Source organism: Electrophorus electricus, chromosome 7 (assembly GCF_041902795.1).
Source record: "Electrophorus electricus isolate QZ-2024a chromosome 7, ASM4190279v1, whole genome shotgun sequence".
In the NCBI taxonomy this organism is placed as follows: Eukaryota; Metazoa; Chordata; class Actinopteri; order Gymnotiformes; family Gymnotidae; genus Electrophorus; species Electrophorus electricus.
This window is the reverse complement of record NC_137503.1, coordinates 34,174,670-34,191,661: the sequence shown is the minus strand read 5'-3', so window position 1 is coordinate 34,191,661 and position 16,992 is coordinate 34,174,670. Positions and strand designations below refer to the sequence as shown.

Genomic DNA, 16,992 nt, shown 5'->3' with positions numbered 1-16,992 from the left:
TTACATGTTCCCTCCCCTCTCCAGTTTTCCCTCTCGAGTCTGTCTCTCTCCCAAGGCTTCCCTTAGCCATTCAAGTTCCTCCCGGTTTTGTTTGGGGAGTTTTAGTTTTGTTTTCCCCAGTGCATCGGGGTTGCCATTTCTTCCTGTGGCATCCTTTATTCTCCCTTTTTCCATGCGCGACTCTTCTGCACACAGGCCCACCATTGTTAGAACGTGGTTGATCACCCAGTAGGCTGTTGGTGTCATCACCTAGCTGACCTGGGTTTGAGCCCACCTTACAAAAGATCTCCAGTAGAGCTTCCTAGAACACCTGGGTGTAATCATTCTATGGTTAAAACTAGGTATATTGTCATGTAAGGAATGTTCAGTCCTGCGATTTTCCTGATCAGTTTATTGACATTCCTGATTGAGCGTGAACTGTACTGGAAGCCCAACATGTATAGGATGAAGAGAAAAAGGGGAAAGTTCCTTGTTGTGCCCCAGTGCTACTCACCACCATTTCTAACACAGATCTGGAACCTCACAAAGCCCTGTTGTTTAAGTAGTCCATGATCCAGGAGACTTTCTATATATATTGCCCTCAGTTTTCCCCCATTGTACAGTTTGAAATGTGTTGAAAGCACACAAGAAATAAAAAAACATGATCTTCACTGCTGCTCCAGCCTCGTCCAATTCTGCATGGGCTCTGTAAATCATGAAAGAGCATCATCCATGCCTTTGGGCTTCTGTATCTAAACTGTAGAGGGTCCTGATGGTCTCTGGCCAAAGGTCTGAGCTGTTTTATGACCAGCCTCTCAAAAGGGTTTTGATTATTTGTGAGGTGTGATCAACAGGTCATGAGTCCTTGACCCTCAAGACCTTCTGTAGTTGTAGGGAGAGAGAGAGAGAGAGAACGTACTGTACCACCCACAGTATTAGGTGGCACAGCTTTTCATCACCCTGGTGCTGATACGGCCCCACAGACGTGCGTGTACAAAATTTCTCCAGCTCTGTCCTCATCTGGGCATTGAAAGGCAGACTGGACTTCAGGAAAGAGCTCATGGGCATAGGGATGGTTCACTCCCATGCTTTTTGGTCCACCGAAATCCTACTAATTGTTAAGGGGCAGTCTGTGGGGTTTTGTCTGGATACATTAAGATCCAACTAAGAAACCTTGGGGTAATTTTTAATCCAGACTTTAGGTTCAATAGCCAGATTTAATTTTGTGGATAAAGCAGCTTTTATCATCTTCGGGTGATTGCAAAAGTGAAATGATTTCTTACTCCTCAAGATCTTGAGAAAGTTGTTCATGCCCTTATTTTTTTCTTGCACAGATTATTGTAATGCACTTTACATGGGAATGAATAACATCTCCTTGGCTCATGCCATACCTCCTTCTCACTGTTCTGCTGTATCTTACACTACAGCTTTAAGTTGAGGTGTCCACACAAGTTGATGTAGTCAGTAATGCAGTGGCCCTAAATGTCCTCCCCATATGATACAAAAAACATGTCCCCGTCTGTATTCTCTAGACCCATCCTGCAGAACCTTCTCTGTCTCCTTAGTCCATTTTTTATTGCCCTGGTTGTCACAGGCACCTTTTCAACTACTGAGGTGTAGGCCCTATGTGGAGTTGAGGTGGATAGGATTGTGTTGAGATCTGCTAAGCTGTGGCAGAGCAACAGATTTATATGCCTCCTGGACACTGTCATGTGAAAACCCCTACAGCAGGTAATATGGATGCGGTCTAACAGTCAGTAGATATATACAACAGGGTTACAGACCCGTGCTTTAACAGTTACATGGCCTGGATTGCACCATTTCTTATTAACACACAGCAAATCCATCTGTTTTCTTTGTTCCACTTTCCTTCTTTCTGTCCCCAAACACAATAGTGAATCTCTCCAGTGCACTCACACTGCTGGTATCTGTGAATCACATAGAACTACAGTGTTTCCCTTTGGCCTCTGCACTCAGCACTGAGAGCTCATCCATCTTGACCTTGCATTGCTCATGATAACAAAAGGCACATAAGATCTGTGCTCTATCACAGTACAAAAGGTTTTATTACAAAATGTACTGACAAACCCTTTACAGGCAGTTGAATAGCCTTCACCCATTTTGAATTATTAACATAAAACAAAACCATTAAAATACAAAACTGAAACATGCAAGTTTATCTTTTTCACATTGAAGAAACATTAGATGTCTTTCGTAACTTGGAAGTAAGGTCTGATTTATTTATTTATTTTTATTTTTTTAATAATTTGTATTAATGTCCCCTTTAGATCTTCCCTGTGGAGGATGAAATGCAGATGAAATTAAAACTACTGACTGTCTTGCAGACATGGTTGACAACCAAACTGCTCATTGTGAAACATCTGGATGGATAATGGTACAAGAAAACTGTGTCCTAAGAAGCATTCAGACTCTGATAGACAGCGCTCAGGTATATTGATTTTACTGGAGCTGGGTGCTTTGTTTCCAATAAACAAAAAAAGATGATTGTCTGAACATAACTTGGGGTCAGAATATAACTTTAGGGTTCATAATTGTTTGTGTTTTTCCCTTTTCTGCTGTGTATAGACTTTAGTGGTAACAGACGTCCAACAATTTACAGCCAATCTCAGCAGTGCTACCGTAGCAAATAATCAAAGCATAATACAGTCTCCGGCGACTGTATTGGGAATTGTTGGTGCACTGCAAAAAATTGCTAATGTGGTACAAAACCTATTACCAATCACTAAACCCATTATGACGGTATGTACATTCTTACTTTTCGAATGATTTTTTATCTGATAATTAGGTATATACACTATGGTGTTTTAAGTGCTCTGTAAAATTTTTTATATTCTAGACACTATAAACAAATGACTTATCAGCAGGTTACAATGCAACATATTCAGGGTAAAAGTATTAATTGGTTTTATTGTTATTTAAGAGACTCAATGCATTTTTGCTGTTTCACAATTACTTACCTAAATTAGATGAGTCAGATTATAACACATGACATAACAGAGTATTTCATTTTAAAGGATTTCCTGCAGATAGTGGATGTCATTGCATCCAAAGAAGCAGAAAAAACATGGACAACTCTGAACACGGGCAGTACAACTCAGAACACCAGCTCTGTACTGATGAAGTCTATCGAGGAAATGGCACAAAATCTCTCAAATGACACCTTTGGAATAGAAACAAACACCATTCAGCTCAACAGAACTCAAATTTCTGAGCCATATTCAAAACAATTTGGTATAAACATATCTACAATAATACATATTCAAGAAATCCCAGTGAATAATGTAGACACTTTCTTCACTATCATAGTTTTCTCAACTCTTAACACCGTCTTACCTGTTCGAAGTGTAACCTACAGTGACAGCAGTCAAACTGGGACTAGCATTAATGGAGATGTGGTTGTGGTCAGATCGGAAAATATCATTAACAATATATCCTTTTCTTTTTCTCTTATAAATAATTCACTGAAATCCCCCTATTGTGTGTTTTGGAACTTTAATCTCTTGGATGGGATTGGGGGATGGGACTCAACTGGATGTAAAGTAATGCCATTATTAAATCAAACTAAAATGGTTAAATGTGAATGCAATCACACAACCTCATTTTCCATCCTGATGTCACCATATTCCCTGGATAATCCTGCTTTGGCCTACATAACTTACATTGGTGTTAGCATTTCGATGGCCAGTTTGATTTTATGCCTCATTATTGAAACCATTATTTGGAAGTCAGTGACAAGGAATGACACATCCTACATGCGGCATGTCTCCATAGTCAACATCGCTGTGTCCCTCCTGATTGCAGACATATGCTTCTTCATTGGACCATCCACTGTGCAACGAGGACAGGTTACACCAGTGGGTCCCTGCAGTGTAGTGACTTTCTTCATCCACTTCTTTTATCTTGTTCTCTTCTTCTGGATGTTCCTGTCAGCACTCTTGCTCCTCTACCGCACCATCATGGTCTTTTCTGGAATGTCCAGGTCCAGGATGTTGGCTATAGCGTTCAGTGTGGGCTATGGAGCCCCATTACTCATAGCTGTCATCACTGTGGCATCAACAGCTGGAAACAGAGGATATGTTCAAGAAATGAACTCATGTTGGCTGAACTGGGATCAAACTAAGGCACTCTTGGCATTTGTGATTCCTGCTCTGACGATTGTAGTTATAAATCTCTTGGTGCTTATCATGGTGATATATAAGATGTTGAGGAGAGGATATAGTGCTTCCACTCCAGATGAGAAACATGCCTTAGTCGTCATTGCCAGATGTGTGGGGATTTTGACCCCTCTCTTTGGACTGACCTGGGGATTCGGCATTGGGACCATGAGTTCCAGTGATTTTGGAATTCACGTGATGTTTGCCACTCTTAATTCACTACAGGTACTAATTTTATTTCATGTATTTTCCTGTAATTGGAAGGGTGCACTTTTATATGTTGTGCATAGTACAATGCAATTAAACTTTGGGATTAAAATATTTAACTAAGAAATTAGCATTAATTTATTAGTTCTTTTGTATTATTTTGGTATTATACACAGTGTTAGAAGTTATGCTTTATGTGATTTAATAAATACAAAATGTACTTTATCTCTTGAAAGGGTTTGCTTATTTTGATGTTTGGAACATTACTGGACAGTAAGGTATGTACTGTCTGTTAGTCTTGACAAAACCCTCCACATAACATAAACAAATATTTAAACTTTTGAGATGGAGGCCTCTGTTCTTGCTGTCTTATTGATCTGTCCACACAAACACTTTTTAAGCGCGTTCAAAGAGATTTTGAGATTTTACTTGTTTTGTGGTGGCAGATCCGAGAGGGACTGGCTGGATGGCTGTCACTAGCGAACGTTGGCTCTAACCGTACATGGGTAAACACCCTTTTATATCATATCACTCTAGGCATAAATGTCATTGTTATTTAGAATTTAGTCATTACCTACAAATCAATGGTTGATGTGTCTAAGTTACAGAGCAGTAGTGCAGGACCATAATCTTCTAGTGGAATTCCTCTCTTGCAGAGATTGCAGCAGCAAAGTAAGTATTTGATCTCAACGTTGATTCATGTGCACCTACAAATGATACTTTTGTAAATGTTTCAGTGAGGCTACATAATCATGTGGGTGGTCATGACGATCATGTTCATTGTAAAACTGCAGAACGTCATTACTATACCGAATCTAATGAGAGGTGCAATGCTAATGATTTCACCACTTTTTAAAACATCAATCTCTGAGCATTTAAAGCAACACTTCAGCCACCAAAAATATGGTTTATGATGAATGAATATTACAGAGTCAATGCAGGGTCTACTCACTTTAATTTTATATTTTCATGAATAGATTTGGCACTGCCAGTCCACTTGTCTTTTGGCCATTACTTTGCCAAAATCCAGAAAATAAGAATTTTCTTGCTTTGTGAATAATATGCTACAAATGTATTTATTCTTTTCAGGTCTGTTCAACATATCAGAATGGAGTGGTTCTTCTGCAGTTCCTTCTTCAAGCAACTTGGAGACAGATATGAACATTTGAAACTAATGCAAACCAAAGGCCGAAGAGTTAGATCCAGTTTAAGTGTAAAAGAAGTGCACTGTCTGTCATGGACATCACATAACCAGCTTTTATTATTGCTGTTGCTGCTGAAGTTGTCATTTTAGTTTTAAATACGGCGGTTGAATCCCAAAGACCAACTCAGAAAATAATTATATTTAAAAATTAGAAAATTCAGGTTTGAATTTGAATGTAATGAGTTCAGAATGATAAATTCAGTATGAATTAAGAATTCAACTATCTGTGATGAATATATCTGCTTTATGGTTACATGTTTTTCTTTTTTCTATAATAGCTCAAAACCTTGTAATAATGTTTGAATAAATACAATTTGAGATTCAACATTCAATATTCATTACCATGCTAACAGTTTGTTGGAATTTCCTTATCTGTTAATTACCACTTGTGACATGAGGAGGCAAAGCAGGATGCGGGGACAAGTCATGCCAAACAAAACAAAACGTTTATTGCTACACAAAACAAAGACGAATGTATGGCTAGCAGGCTAACAGGGTTCAAACATCGACAACACTCACATTCAAACACAAGACTTATATACATGTACACTAACGATACACAATGATACACAATGAGGAGCAGTTGTGAGACACAGGGAGGGCATGGCCATACAGATGAATGCAGACACAGAGGGAGACGGTTGGGAGGAGGGGCCATACCATGACAGAGTACCTCCCCGATGGTGCGACTCCCGGCGTGCCAGCCTATCGGGCTACGGCCCTGAAACCCCATGCCGAGGGGAGGAAGACAGGGACCAGGATGACAACAGATACAGGTACGGACACACTGAAGGGCACAGACACTGACTCAAAGGGGGACAAAGCAACACGTATGGTAATGGAGACAGGGGCAGGTACAAGAACAGGACTACATAAAGAACCATTAAACAGTCTGGGGAAGGTAGCAGGAGCCCCAGCCAGTCCCTCAATTGTTGGCTGGGTCAGAGTCTGCCCCAGCTGGACGGGATCCTCTCTCGTGGACTTGTGTGGCGGCAGTTGCTCCATCTTCGGCGCACGCATATCCAGAGACGCACCAGCTGATTTGTCCTTCTTGGGGGTGGGCACTCATGACGCTGCCTTCTTTCCTTTACGAGGCTTCGGCATAGGCGCTTGAGCTCTGGGGCTGCGAGTGTTCACGGAGGGAGTGTCCTCATTTGATGACGATGCCTCCCTGCCTTGGGTGGTACCTTGGGTGCTGGAGGCCCTTCACTCTCGGAATCCGCTGACGCGGTATCCATCTCTGAGGGAGAATCCCTATAGAGGACCTCCTCCACCTCCATTGCCGGATTCTCCACCTGATGGACCTCTGAGTCCGATCGGAAGTTGATGTCGGTGTATTCCAATCAGAGGCTGGCATCCATATAGCCCTCACTCTGTTCAAACTCCCCGTAGCTCTCCCGGTAGTCCCAGTAGGGGTTATAGGACCCCACGGAGTCTGGACCTAGATACTGATCTCCCTTGTACCAGCTCTCATTGTTCATTGGGGGCCTGTAGGACTCTGCAGAGTCCACCCATGAACTATACCCAGGGCCCCCACCAAAATTTTCCAGGAACACTCTCCCCTGTTGTTTCAGTACCGAGAGTGCCCAGGAGTATGGAGGGTTTGCCGGTAAGGTCTGGGAAGGAATGGTTATGTGCCTTTTTCCCCCTTCTTTTTCTAATTTTTCTTTTCTGGCATCCTTCGGTGGTCAGTGTTTATGTGACGTGAGGAGGCAAAGCAGGATGCAGGGACAAGTCATGTCAAACACAATGAAACATTTATTGCTACACAAAACAAAGAGAAATGTATGGCTAGCAGGCTAACCGACAACACTCATATTCAAACACAAGACTTGTATACATGTACACTAACGATACACAATGATACACAATGAGGAGCAGGTGTGAGACACAGGGAGGGCATGGCCATACAGACAAACATGTGCTTGCACACACACAGGGAGACGGTTGGGAGGTGGAGATGTACCTGCATGTAGAAGGCCAATGTTTTTTCTTTTCTTTACTTTATTTGGGGGGGGGTGCTCAAAACAGCATTTTAAATTCAGTGGTATAATAACCCCATCTAGACAGTGTGGCAGCAACAGTGACATAGTGATGAAAGATTGGTAGTGGAATGACATGTAGAAGGACTAAACAATGGAGCAGAAGGTGAGACAGACAGAACAAAGAAGTTTAACACAAGTGAGACCAAGAGTATGCTTACATATACCAGATATACACCAGCTTAATAACTATATACATCAAGAGGCAAGGTATGCATAGCTAAAAGACCACAAAACCAAACTAAATGTATGCTAAGCTTCTTCCAGCAGGGTCCTTATATAGGCCACAGCAATCACGTAAGAAGAACACAACACTCCAACATACCTTACCACATCAACAAGGTGTCAGCAATCACATTTTCTAAACCTTTTTTATTTATATTGACAGGAAATCCCTGAATGATCAATGTCCAGTGCATAAACTGTTGGTTACAATTAGGCATTCGGTTCAAAAACAACAAAGGAGTATGATCAGTAAAAACACTGATAGGATCTGAACTACCATTCAGATAAATTTCAAATTGCTGCAGAGCTAAAAGGAGAGCAGGGGCTTCTTTCTTAATAGTACTATACACTAAGTAACATTTTACAAACTTCTTTGAGAAATAGCAAACAAGGTGATCAACACCAGATGAATCCTCCTGCAGGAGAACCTCCAGAACCACTAGCATTCACTTCAAGTTTAAAAGGCTTCGCAAAATCTGGAACACAACAACCAGAAGTGCACTGCAACAGTGGACATTGGGTAAAGCACCTGTGCTGAGATTTTTTTTGTTAGCTTAAACCATAATAATAAAACTGGATACATGCAGCTTAGGCTATGCTACACAGGTTATACTAGGTGTTGGAGTAAGAACACTAGTCAGAGTGAATATGCTCTGTAACTATACAATGATGTCTAGGTTTTGTTTGTGACTTTGCTTTATGTCTGCTCCGTTTCAAATTTTCCAGGTTATCAGAGTTAATGAGCTGTTGTGAGATACTGTGGGTATTTTTTTAGATGTCTAGGTTATTAAAGTATTATGATTCCTGAAAAATCTTGCCGGATAGTTTTCATTGAGGAGCATAGAGGAGTACAGTTGTGGCCAAACCATTTAGTGAGTCATCAAGAACTTCAAGGAGAAAGGTTCAGTTGCAGTGAAGAAGGCTTCAGGGTGCCCAAAAAAGTCAAGAAAGTACCAGGACCGCAGCCTAAAGAGGATGTAGCTATGGGAACAGGTCACCACCAGTACAGAGCTTGCTCAAGAATGGCAGAAGGCAGGTGTGAGTGCATCTGTAGGCACAGTGAGGCGAAGGCGTTTGGAGGATGGCTTGGTGTCAAGAAGGGCAGCAAAGAAGCCACTTCTCTTCAAAAAAAAACCCATCAAGGACAGACTGACATTCTAAGGTGGACATAGAAAAACACAGAAAATGTGATCAACTCCAAGCACTGATTAGGCAAGAATGGCATGCCATCAGCCAAGATTTTGCCCACAAGTCTTTTCTTAAACTGGATGTATTTGTCGATAAAAAGTAAAAAAAAAAAAAAAAAAAATTATCAAATGTTTATAACTGTACTTCACTATACAATATAAACCTGACAAAAGGATCTAAAAAACTGAGGCAGTGAACTTTGAAAACCAAAATTTGTGTCTGTTTTCAAAACATTTGGCCACGACTGTAGAAAGTAACCATCTAACCAACCAACCATCTCTTTGTGAATTAAATTAGTTTTTTAAATTAGATTCGAATTTGGAGGAAATATTGAGCTATACTGACCAGAACATTTAGCACTTAATTCTTTTAGGTGTGCAAAACCACTCCGTAGTGCTGTAACCTCTTCTATCATGGTACTAGCAAACTAGCAATTTACCACACACACACCGCATAATCCACTTGCGTTGCCTGGGCACGTGCTTTGCAGGGTCACTGTAGTATTCATATAGCTAAAACCACAAGACTTTCTAAACGGCTCTAATAATATGTCATTATTGGAATTCATTAAAAAATGTAATCATTTGATTAGAAATTGGGTTTTAGACCATTCAATCTTGTATAGATGGTAAGTGTCTCATTGATAATTTGGAGTTCTACACAGGAATTGATATCACTCTCTTTGAGCAGAATGCCTGCACGGTCTTCCAGACATGGTGCTTTTGCCACCATGTGCAATTATGTTCACTTTTTCCCATTAGCACAAGATTAAATAATGAAAACATCAGTATACAGCCACCTGCCAGACCTCCTGTAGACCTGCCTCCTTGCTATTTACAGAGTACAATGGCAACAAGCAGATGGGTCATCATAGGTGCACCTTCCCTGAGAATCTGCATGTGCTCCAGAGTTACATGCAAACAAACTGAAACAAGCTCAGTCAAGGGTATACAAGGGTCTTGTGTTTGTAACCACACCTGCACACACCTGCACCTGATTTTAATCTCGTTATGTCTATGTATTTAAACCCAGGATGGTGTGTGCAGTATTGTTGGTCATTGTTCATGTTAGCCCTTGTTCTTGTTGCAGTTGTTAATGTTCACCGTTTATGTTAAAGTGTGAGTGCCATTGTTGTATTCGTTGTTTGTTAATGAGGGAGTCTGTGCGTCCTGTTCCACGCCCTTTGGCACTCGAGCCATTACAGAATGACTGACCACCACAGGACGCCAGCTCCTTCAACAGAAAATGGACTTCCTATGGGAATGTGCTTAGGAATGTGCTTCCCAGATGGTGGGGAGAAGACCCTGACTGGTGTATGTGGTCACATCAGAGGAGGAAGGAAATGCCTCCTGGAATTTCTTGGGGGGGCTGTGGTTACTGAGCTGGGACCACCGAGAGCCGAGGGGCTACACAGGCACTGCGGTTTAAGCGGCCTGGTGGAGCCGGCTACATCCCTGGCTAATGCGGAAACAGCCTGTGTTCTTCCTCTTCCTCAGACAGACCAGGAGTACTGGAGGGGTCGGCCCAAAGCCCTAGAGGAGGACTGCCTCGGGGGCTCTCCTTGGGTGGTTGGCAAAAGGACGACCGTTGTCTGGAGGAGCACGTTAGGAGCTGGGATGGACGCAACCCTCAGCGTGTCTAGTGGGGCCAGAGATACGCCTTCAGTGCCTGTACTTTCAGCAGGCACTGTGTTGAAGCGCCTTATATGTGTATCTACAGGCACATTCGTTTGTGTGTACTTGTACCTTTTGTATGTGTTCAGAGGTGCATTTATTTGTTGTGTGCACTCAACAAATAAGAGCATTGGTCCCCACTAAGAAGCTTGCGCATATTACCCCGATCAACAGTTACATTGATTACCCATAGTTAAATACATTCAACACAAAATTCTCTTACTAATCTTTAAAGCACTTCATGGCCTTGCACCCTCTTATATTGCAAAACTACTCCATCCGTACATTCCATCTCGCTGATTGAGGTCCTCTGATTTTGGTCTCCTTACTGTTTCCACTTTTAGGCTGTCCGCAGTGGGTGGCCAGTCATTTAGTGTTGCAGCACCTTCTCTCTTGTTCCTTTCTTTCTACCTTTAAAACCTTTTTCTCAGTTTTTTCTTCAGTAAATTTGAAGATTTGAGCTCTACCATCCCCCCTTTCAGACTGGTCTCCAAACTAAGCACTCTTGTAATAAGCCATACATTATTAAATACTGGATTATGGACTTTCTTACCAGCAGACCACTGTCTGTTAGCATGGGTGACCACATCCCTCAAACTCAGGATGCCCACAAAGCTGTATCCATTCAACCTTACTCTACATGCTGTACACCTACGACTTCATTGCACAACAATATCATCAAGTTTGCCAATGATACAATAATAATTAGCATAAACAATGCGAAACTGAGTGGTGCACCATCAATAACCTCTCCCTCAAACTCCTAGTAAGACCAAGGAGATGACTGTCAACTTCAGGAGTGGGAGCAGAGTGCATGCAGCACTGAGGATCAAGGGGAATTTGGTGGAAAAGGTGTGCAGCTTCAAGTTCCTCTGTGTCCATACAGCTGAGAATGTTACCTTGACTACCAACATTGCACTTTAAATTCTACTTCTAATTTCTGACCTACAGTTATTGTTCATGCACACATTCTGAATGTATTATCTATGTACCTACTGTCTCTGCATTTTTGTCTGTTGTTTTTACACTTTTATAAATCACTGCACTAGAGAAGTAGCCTGACAGTAATTCATTATACTATAAAGCACTGTATGACAATAAAGTTTAATTCTTTTCACAATAGAGGTTAATCCTTTCTATAAACACTGGCAATAACCAATATTTAAAACCAATTTGCATTTTAAAGCAAAATGGACAACTTGCTGGAAATAAATAAAATAAAAGCCCTTCTCCTTCATTCACATGGTGATAATCAGCACATGGCCTTATGCTTTTGTTTCTAGTTTGGATGGGTCACCATGTGCCTGTTTGCTTGTTCCCCACATGTTGGCACACCCCCTTGTTAGCCTGTTATACATCTCACCTGTGCCTTTCCACTGATTAGTGTACCTGCTGTGAACATCTAGCTTGTCTGTCATTGTCTTTGATGTTTCTGCAAATTGTTCATGACCCATTTGCTGTTTTTGTGTTCTGTTGTTTGTACTTTTGGTCTTAATTAAATGCCTTTTTGGTTTGCAGATTTGCACCCGCATCCTGTCCTTTGTCTTGACTGCTCAATCCATCACAATATAACATTGTGTCTGTAACGCATGTCAACCCGAGTGCCGTAGGGTGCGAGGCAGGACGCACAGACTTCTTCGACAGGGACGAACATTTAATAACATAAACGACAGTGGCACTCACGCATTACAAATGATAAACATGAACAAGAAACGATTGATGTTAAACAAACACAATACACAATGATACATCTAACATAAACATGTTACATTTAGACATTACATCTACAATGACCAACGACGCCGCACACCCTGACGTGAGTTTAAATACACACAGACAAAACAAAGTACAGGTGTGTGCAGGCGTGGCCACAAACGAAAGCCCTCCTACTGCACGTGGCTGGCCAAACCACGTGACTCACGGGAGGCGAGCATTCAGTGACAGTGGCCCATATTCCATGTCCAGTTTCACCATGGACTTGGCTTTTGAATTTTTTTGTGGGAGTTTCAACTGTTTTTATTTATTTATTTATTTTGTTTGTTTCCTTTCTATAAACATTGACTTGCACTTCCTTCTTACCAGTTGGGGGGGCGCTAAAATTGACAAATAGCATCCTGGCATATGTGTTGGGGTGCTCCAGATATGTCAGGGCTGTGTGAAGTGGAGATGGAGATTGCATCCTCTGTTGATCTGTTTCACCAGTAGGCAAATTGGTGGCTGTGTACTAGCACCCCATCTTGTCCTGCTGTTTGGGTGATCTCAATCTTCCTCAGAGTAAATCTCACCTGCTGGTGCTGTAGGAAGAGTATAGACTCCTCCTTAGATGGTGGTGGTCTTTGAGATCTTTACTCTGCTGGTGTGTTTGTCAAAGCATGCAAAAAAAACTATTTCAGGGTGTCAGGAAGTCTGGTGTCATGGCTGTTCAGTGAGGTGACTTTAATGTCTCTCCACATGCTGCTTGGATTGTTTTCAAAATGGCCTTCAATCTGCAGCTGGTAACTGTGCTTGGCTTCTTTAATACCCTTATTTCGCACAACACACGTAAGAATGTCTTCTCTGTTACATATTAACAATTGTCATCTTATACTACCTGTTGTTCTTTCTGCCAGTAGAAGTAGTGGAGATTTCAACCATGCAAATCTCAAGTCATTACTGCCTAAATTCCATCAACATGTGAACTTTGCAATGAGAGGAGCGAATGCGCTGGATCTTGTTTACACAAACATCTCCAGTGTGTACCGGGTGGAGCCCCGCCCCCACCTCGGGTACTCTGACCACATCTCTGTAATGTTGATCCCTGCATATATACTGATAATCAGATAATCAACATCGCTTCTGAAGCAGGAGAGAATCTGGCCAGCAGGAGCCATTTCTGCTCTTCAGGACTGTTTTGAGCAGAAGACATGGATTACATTCAAGGAGGCTACTACTGACAGTGACACTGTTAACCTGAAGGAGTGTACAGAATCAGTGACTGGTTACATCAGCAAGTGCATTGATGATGTTCCTGTCTCCAAGACAGTCACACGCCCCAACCAGAAGCCATGAATAACTGCTGAGGTGCGCATGCTACTGAGGACCCGCGACTCAGCCTTCAGAGCAGGTGACAGGGAGGTTCTTAGAAAAGCGAGAGCCAAACTGTCATGTGCGATCAGGGAAGCAAAGCGTGCACACGCACAGAGAATCCATGGACACTTCAGAGACACTAGTGACACAAGGCGCATGTGGGAGGGCATTCAGGCCATTACAAACTACAGGAAAACATCACCTTCCTGTGATAGTGATGCCTCCCTCCCAGATGCACTGAATGACTTTTATGCACAGTTTGAAGCACAGAACAATGTTGCAGTGGAAAGTCCATCCCTCCACAAAATGACCAGGTGCAGTGCCTGACTGTGGCTGATGTGAGGCGAACTCTGTGTGGAGTTAACCCACGGAAAGCTGCTGGACCAGACAACATCCTGAGTCATGTACACAGAGAATGTGCTGACCAGCTTGCAGATGTCCTGACAGACATCTTCAATATCTCTCCAAGCTGGACCATTGTCACAACATGCTTCAAGACTACCACCATTGTCCCCATGCATAAGAAGCCCATGGTGTCGTGTCTCAATGACTACCATCCCATCGCACTCACATCATCATGAAGTGCTTCAAGAGACTCATCATGAGACACATCAAGACCTGGTTTCCCCCTTCTCTGGACCCCTGCAGTTCACGTACCGCTCCATCCGCCCTACGGATGATGCCATCTCTACCACACTCCATCCGGCACTCACACATCTGGACAAAAAGGGCACCTACGTGAGAATGCTGTTCATAGACTTCAGTTCAGCATTCAGCACCATCGTTCCTCGGAATCTGATTGGAAAGTTGAGCTTACTGGGCTTGAATACCTCCCTCTGCAACTGGATCCTGGATTTCTTGACTGGTAGACCTGTCAGTCTGGATCGGGAGCAGCACTTCCAACACCACCACACTGAGTACTGGTGCTCCCCAGGGCAGCGTACTCAGCCCTCTGCTGTTCAAACTGCTGACTCATGACTGTGCAGCAATGCACAACTAGAACCACATAATCAAGTTAGCTGATGATACGACAGTAGTGGGTCTCATCATCAACGAGTCAGCATACAGAGAGGAGGTGCGAGAACTAGTGAGCTGGTGCAAGGTCAACAACCTGTATCTGAATGTTGACAAAAAAAAAAAAAGGTTGTTGACTTCAGGAGAGCAAGGCAAGATCACTCCCTGTTTACCATCAATGGCTCCTCAGTGGAGATCATCACTTAGCAGAGAACCTCACCTGGACCCAGAAGACCAGTTCCATTACCAAGAGAGCCCAGCAATGTCTTTACTTCCTTCAGAAGCTGAGGAAAAGCCCATCTCCCATCACCAATCACTACCTTCTATAGAGGTACTATAGAGAGCATCCTGAGCAGCTGCATCACTACCTGGTTTGGGAACTGCATCATCTTTGACCCTGCAAGACCCTTCAGAGAATAGTGAGAACAGCTGAGAAGATCATTGGGGTCTCTTTTCCCTCCATCATGGACATCTACACAACATGTTGCATCCGTAAAGCCAACAGCATTGTGGGAGATCCCACACACCCCTCACACAAAGTGTTCACCCTTTGCCATCTGGAAAAAGGTACTACAGCATCCGGGCTCTCACCTCTAGACTGTGCAACAGCTTCTTCCCAGAAGCCATCAGACTTCTGAACTCTGGCTAACTCCAATTCCAATTCTAACAAACGGACACTTCTATATTCTCAATGGGGTTCAGATCTGGACTCTGTTTTGGCCAATCCATGTGTGAAAATGATGTCTCTTGCTCCCTGAATCATCACTCTTTCACAATTTGAGCCCGATGAATCCTGGCATTGTCATCTTAGAATATGCCTGTGCCGTCAGGGAAGAAAAATGCATTGATGAAATAACTGTTCAGTATATTCAGGTAGTCAGCTGACTTCATTCTTTGGGCACATAACGTTGTTTGAACCTAGACCTGACCAACTGCAGCAACCCCAGATCATAGTACTGCCACCACAGGCTTGTACGGTAGACACTAGGCATGATGGGAGCATCACTTCAGCCGCCTCTCTTTTTACCCTGATGCACCCATCACTCGGGAACAGGGTAAATCTGGACTCATCAGACCACATGACCTTCTTCCATTGCTCCAGAGTCCAATCATTATGCTCCCTAGCTCTTTATATGTTTTCTCTGCTTGATGCATGCCAATAATTTGACAGATAATAATTTGACAATAATAATTTCTGAAACAGATTAACATCTTTTCCACAACCACAGGATTTGTTTTTTGACATGATTGTTCAAAAAATGAGAAGCTACTCACTGCATCAGTTAGGGTTAAATAACTTGTTGCCAGCTGAAATCACCCATACAGTAATTATCCAATGAGAGGCTCTTACCTATTTGCTGGTGACCTATTTTGGCCAGGCAGTGTATACATCTGTAGAGTTATCTATGGAAAGGATGGCTCACGGCAGGCACCCAGTGCTTAGCATGTGAATGAAGTAGAAGATCTTATGTTTCAGGGTCAATGAAGGGCCAGATAATTAGTCCGATTGCATGAGAGGTAGGAGAGCTTCGGCATAACTAAATGGGAAGAACTGTGCAGACTCTGCCACACGTAATCCCAAACTTTCTTCTGCGGTGTCAGTGATCTTAATTCATCACCCATGTTGTTCCAAAATGGTGAAATGAGCTGTTCTGATTCATTTGGACATCCCTGAACTTCGACAAAGTCCCTGAGATTTTGAAAAGGTGTTCTGAGAAGCTCACACGTGTATAGCCATTTGAGAGTCCTCTGATACAGACTATTTTAAACCTAAGGTTGGAAGTTGGCAAAATTAAACAATTTCTGTTGGGCAAACAGATCTAACCCTAATTTTACTTTGGAGCGTTATATGTATCACAGTCTCTGGCGATGAACCACACATGGTTAATCAATCCAGGTTGAGGAACCTTTTATAGTCACCAAGAGTCACTGTGGATTCATAGTCCACAGAATCAAATATTCTGTCTCATTTGTTAAAATTAATAAAGAACATATGCCTTATTTGAGATTGGTCTTGTTGCGATGCTCACAGAAGGACACTTCATGTGGGAAATGTTCAAATCCGGATGTCCTTCAGGATTATGGACTTTTAATAAGTCTGGAGGGTAGTAAAGTTGGGCCATGTGTCTTTGCAGAGGTGATAAACCTTCCTTACAGATGAGCTTTGAAGACCTGATAAGAGGGTTGAGGTGCCAAACTGGCAGAGCCAAAAGGGTCCT

General features: G+C 42.5%; 1 protein-coding gene across 1 annotated transcript; it reads left to right on the top strand.

Annotated features, from left to right (window-relative positions):
• The first annotated feature begins 2,371 nt into the window (after nucleotides 1-2,371).
• Nucleotides 2,372-5,844, top strand: LOC113568240 (adhesion G protein-coupled receptor F5-like). Its single transcript, XM_081717615.1, has 7 exons — nucleotides 2,372-2,428; nucleotides 2,566-2,739; nucleotides 3,015-4,379; nucleotides 4,598-4,639; nucleotides 4,808-4,867; nucleotides 4,970-5,033; nucleotides 5,451-5,844. Exons 1-6 carry the CDS (start codon nucleotides 2,372-2,374, stop codon nucleotides 4,988-4,990), a joined length of 1,719 nt encoding a protein of 572 aa, XP_081573741.1. The 3' UTR covers nucleotides 4,991-5,033; nucleotides 5,451-5,844.
• The last annotated feature ends 11,148 nt before the right edge of the window (nucleotides 5,845-16,992 follow it).